Source organism: Corvus cornix, chromosome Z (assembly GCF_000738735.6).
Source record: "Corvus cornix cornix isolate S_Up_H32 chromosome Z, ASM73873v5, whole genome shotgun sequence".
Taxonomy (NCBI): Eukaryota; Metazoa; Chordata; class Aves; order Passeriformes; family Corvidae; genus Corvus; species Corvus cornix.
The window spans coordinates 28660835-28665397 of record NC_046357.1 but is presented as its reverse complement, the minus strand read 5'-3'; the positions used below and the strand labels follow the sequence as shown (position 1 = coordinate 28665397).

The window sequence follows — 4563 nt, the reverse complement described above, 5'->3', positions numbered from 1 at the left end:
TTATAACAGGAAGGATTGATTGGCTGCAGTTCAGGTTGCAGTGGACCACAACCCTTTCCTGCTGATCCAAAGGCAGCCTCAGTGCCAAAGGCCCACTCTGTCCTGCCCACACTCCTCCTCCACATGTGCGCAATGGCTGATGGTGACTTTGTCGCTGTGGAAATGAAGTGGCCTATTTTCACAGATGAGCATGTTTGCAGTCCCACTCATTCTCCTGTGCGAGGCAAGGCCTCCCTGAGCCAGCACCTGCAAAATGCAGCTGTGGGCAGGCAAGTCAGGCAGGAAGATAAAGGGCCCTCCAAAGGGCTGGAACTGTGCCCACTCAGAGGAGGGAAAGGGTGCAGTGGAAGGAGGGAACACAGGTCCTAGGGGCTTCTGGGTCTGGGGGACAGCTGCTGGAAATGCACTGTTGTCTTAGGCTGCTCGCATCTGATCCTTCTGTGTGTGTGCTGTACAGCACACCAGGGAACTTGAAACTGGACTCTGGATATCTGGGCAGGAACATTCTATCTCCCTGGTCTTCCTTGAACTTCATCAAAGGAAAGCTAAGGAAATTGGAATTTGATCATCAAGGAGAGGAACTTGTTGGCTGTAACTGAAATAGCAGTCCAGTGCATAGCCTCTGCTGTACCTCTTGAAATAAGGGTAAGCTGTTTAGCAGTCAAATGGAAGCAACTAAATAAACAGGCTCAGCTGTAAAGGGACTCCACTTCTGTAGAAGGAATATTACTTTTAATTAGAGTTCTTCATAGTTGCTTTTCTAAACAACACCAAAAAAACTTGGGCCTTGAGACAGTTACATTTGTTTAGATGATTTTCCTGTCTCAAGCAAAGCAAATGAAAACAATGTCACAGATTGTTTTAAAATCAGAATGTGTATTGCTTTTAGTTGTTGTTGTTGCTGCTGCGAATTCTATTAAGAGTTTTGGATGACAAGAAAAGTCTTATATCACTGGCACACTACGAGCACTGGTTGCCCAGAGAAGCTGTGGATGCCTGTCCTGGGTTGCAGTGTATTCTATTACCATCCTCAGGAGCTGTTGAAACCAGGTGGGGCAGTGTTTCCTTGCCTCCTCCCCCCAGACTATCTTCTGTTAATGAGCCTAATCAACACTTGGCCTCATGACTCATCACCCCACTGTGAGATGCTCCACCCAAGCATCCCATCGTGGGTATAATCTGAGACTGAACACCAGAGACAAGCCTTCCCACTGGATTTCCAGAGGACAGGAGCTACACAGCCACCACTGGACCTTCTGAGGAGGAGCAGACCCTTTTTCTACAGGATCGCCACTTCGGGAGGACTGCAGCCACCATTCTCCCAGACTGCTAGCACCACCCTGACTAACAGGGTGCCAGGTTGTATCCTAACTCTGTCAGTTTAACCCAGGGTTATCTGCTTTTTTTTTTTTTTTTTTTCTTCCCCCCTCCTTTTATTTCCCTATTAAATTGTTATTCTGACTTGGTGTCTCCCACTAGTTTGTTTTCAAACTAGTACAATGCCCCATTCCTTTTACTGTATAAGGCCAGCTTGGATGGGACATCAAGCAACCTGGTGTAATGGAATGTGTTCATGTGCATGGCTGGGGCTTAAAACTAGTTGATTCTTAAGGTACCTTCCAATTCAGACCTTTCTGTGGTTTTATGACTCTATGTTGCCCCTCCCCCCACCTCCAGAGGCCAGCACCATACCCAGAACATGGAACAAGCTCCTCTGTGACATCAGCCCCAGGGCCAAGTACAATGTGGGCAATGAAGTGCTGTGGGCACTACCTTGGCAGAGGCACTGGAGGTGAGAAGTCCTCGTTCTTTGCAGCTGGCCTGTGTTTCTGACAGCAATGATTTTGCTCTGCATCCTCATCCTACTGGCTCTCTGCGGGTCTGCACATGGCACCTGTGGGTAAGTAGCCCCAGATTCTGTGGGGAGACCCAGGCAAGGCTTAGGGGGTTCTCTGAGGATGCCCACTTGCCACCCGTGGCCATACCACAGCTTCCAAAACCCTGGGTGGGAGCCTCAGTTTATTACCAGCGTCTGGGCTGCTGGCACAACTTGTCTATGGGGCTCAAGCAGAAACAGGCAGACAGACGCATGCCCCAGGCAGTTCCCTGGCCCTGCTAGCTTTGCAACCAAAGCCTTGTGGGAAGGGAAGCTGGCTGACCTTCAGCTTGCACAGCAGCAAGCCTTTGCACAGGACAGTAATGATTTTTCTGCTTACAGAGGGATCTGTGGGCTCCGGCCCATGCATGCTACCTTTGGCTCATCACGCGTCGTAGGTGGCACAGATGTCCTGCCAGGGTCTGGGGCCTGGGCTGGAATTGCCAGTATCCGTTGTTTCTGGAAACCACCAATATCCGTGCATGTCTGTGGAGGGACCCTCATTGACGCACAGTGGCTCCTCACAGCTGCCCACTGCTTTACCAACATAACAAAGTAAGGAGGACCTGGGCATGGAGATATCCCCACACCACCAGGGTGTGCTACTCCCATCCCATTTCCTTGCAGTGTGCCTAGTGCCAGGGCATTGCAGAGCCCAGCTGAGAGACTGCTCAGGGAGAAGACTGGGCTCATGCCGCTGCTTCCTAGCAGCATCCAGCTTAATGTATCTCGAGCCTAGTTTCACTCTTTGTAGTGCTGTTTTCCTCTCTGCCCCAGGAAACAGAAGGCAGAGAAGTGCTGGGCTGTAACAGCACATGATTTTACTCCCTCTCATGCCTCTCTCCATCTGCCTTCCAGTCCCATCAGCGAGTGGGCCGTGGTGCTTGGGGCCACCTCGTTGGGTCAGTCAGGCCATGAGGTGGAAGTGCGTCGGATTAAGCGGCTGATCATTCATGAACTCTATGTTCCTAAACTTGAGTATAACGACATCGCCTTGCTGGAATTGGACCGGCCAGTCCCATGCAGCTCCTCCATTCAGCTCGCCTGCCTGCCTGGTCCCACAGTGAAAGTGTCAGAGCTGAAAAACTGTTACGTTGCTGGCTGGGGTGACAGGATTGTAAAATGTGAGTTCCCATAAAGGACCTGTACCCTGAGGGCAAGCTTGGCACACCAGGGAGAGATGGCTGGGGCTTCCTGACAGCAGAGGCCAAAATGAGAGTTGGGCTGTGGGACGTATGCCTCTGGAGAGATGGGTCTGGCCTGCTGCCCAAAGCCAGACAGCAGTGACACAGCACTCCAACGCCTCTCTGGAGGCAGAGCCAAGCCCTAGGGAAGGACTTCACATACAGGCTAGGAGAATGGGCAAGGAGCTGCTTGGAGCTCATTCCTTTCTCTGCTCACAGCTTCAGGTAGAGATATCCTGCAGCAGGCCAAGGTCCAAGTCGTCAATAACAAGCTCTGCAACAGCAGCGACTGGCTGCAGGGGTACATCTATGACTTCCATGTGTGTGCTGGGCAGGGCGGCGTTGGCACCTGCCAGGTAGGAGTGTGCTATGCATCCCTCAGCACCCAGCAGTGTGGGCGGCCCCATCACACCACCCAAGCACAGCCCAGCCCATGCTTTCCCTGGCGCCAGCAGCCCTCCCAGCCCCAGCTCCGCACTGCCGCTGGAGTTTCCACCCCCTTTCCTATCCATGAGTCCTTGCTCAGTGAAGTCCAGATGCCAACATCCAAGCACAGGGAGACAGAGAGCCCTACCTTAAAGGCCCCCAACCTGCTCCCAAGAGTGTCAAGGTTCCGCAGGCTCCAGCACTCGAACAGAGCTTTGCTCTGGTGGGAATCCAGTTCTGACAGGCTGGGAGAGCAAAGGAGCTAACTCTAACTGCTGAGAGGGGCTCCCAAAAGCACCTTTATCCTCTCTGCTCTGCTTCAGGGTGACAGCGGGGGGCCTCTTGTCTGCCAAAGCAAACATGGTGACTTCTTCTGGCAAATTGGTGTGACCAGCTGGGGAGTAGGCTGTGCCAGACCTAAACGGCCTGCAGTCTCCAGCTCCACTCAGTACTACTACAGCTGGATCCAGGCCATGATGAGAAAAAAGCCAGCAGTTACTCCAGTGCCAGCCTACACAACCCCCTTGCAGACGCTACCTCCAAAACCAATGCAGCCCTGTCCATTTTCACGTGAAAAGCTGCTGAATTTCTTTAATCTGCTGAAGGAGATCTTGAAGTTCCTAAAGGAAAAAATGTTTTGAATGGCAGAATGGACCAGCTGCAGTTCAGGCTGCAGCGGACCACAACCCTTTTGTTCTGAGTTATATTAATTTGAATTTTATTGAACTGAATAAAATTTTAAATTGTAAGCAAAAAAAAAAAAAAACCAAAACAAACTTGTATTTTCTGTTCTGAGAATATTCTGCATCCAAATTCTGTAAAATCCTTCTGGCTTGATCATTGCCCAAGCAGCCTGAACTCAGATACCCCTTTATCCTCATCTAGGAAGAACTTGGCCTCACACTCCGTTCTGTAGAGATCAATGCCTTCCCTACAGATCTTGATACCTCTACAGTGGACAAGTAGCATCTGACACCTTAAGTCTGCAACAACAAGTGCAAGAAACACAAGACTAGGAAAACGAGATAAAGGGCAAAAATGCCCTGCCAGTAAGAATGTGAAGCCCTTCACTCTCCT

At 50.9% G+C, this 4563-nt stretch overlaps 1 protein-coding gene across 2 annotated transcripts; it reads left to right on the top strand.

The window, feature by feature from the left end:
• Positions 1 to 1698: 1698 nt before the first annotated feature.
• On the top strand, positions 1699 to 4252 carry LOC104689773 (acrosin-like). 2 transcript variants are annotated; one of them, XM_010400082.3, is made up of 5 exons: positions 1699 to 1900; positions 2219 to 2431; positions 2735 to 3000; positions 3280 to 3416; positions 3810 to 4252. In XM_010400082.3, exons 1-5 carry the CDS (start codon positions 1839 to 1841, stop codon positions 4125 to 4127), a joined length of 996 nt encoding a protein of 331 aa, XP_010398384.1. In that variant the 5' UTR covers positions 1699 to 1838; the 3' UTR covers positions 4128 to 4252. The 2 variants fall into 2 exon arrangements, with proteins under 2 accessions (XP_010398384.1, XP_039423406.1); XM_039567472.1 differs by lacking the exon at positions 3810 to 4252 and having other exon boundaries at positions 3280 to 3803.
• The last annotated feature ends 311 nt before the right edge of the window (positions 4253 to 4563 follow it).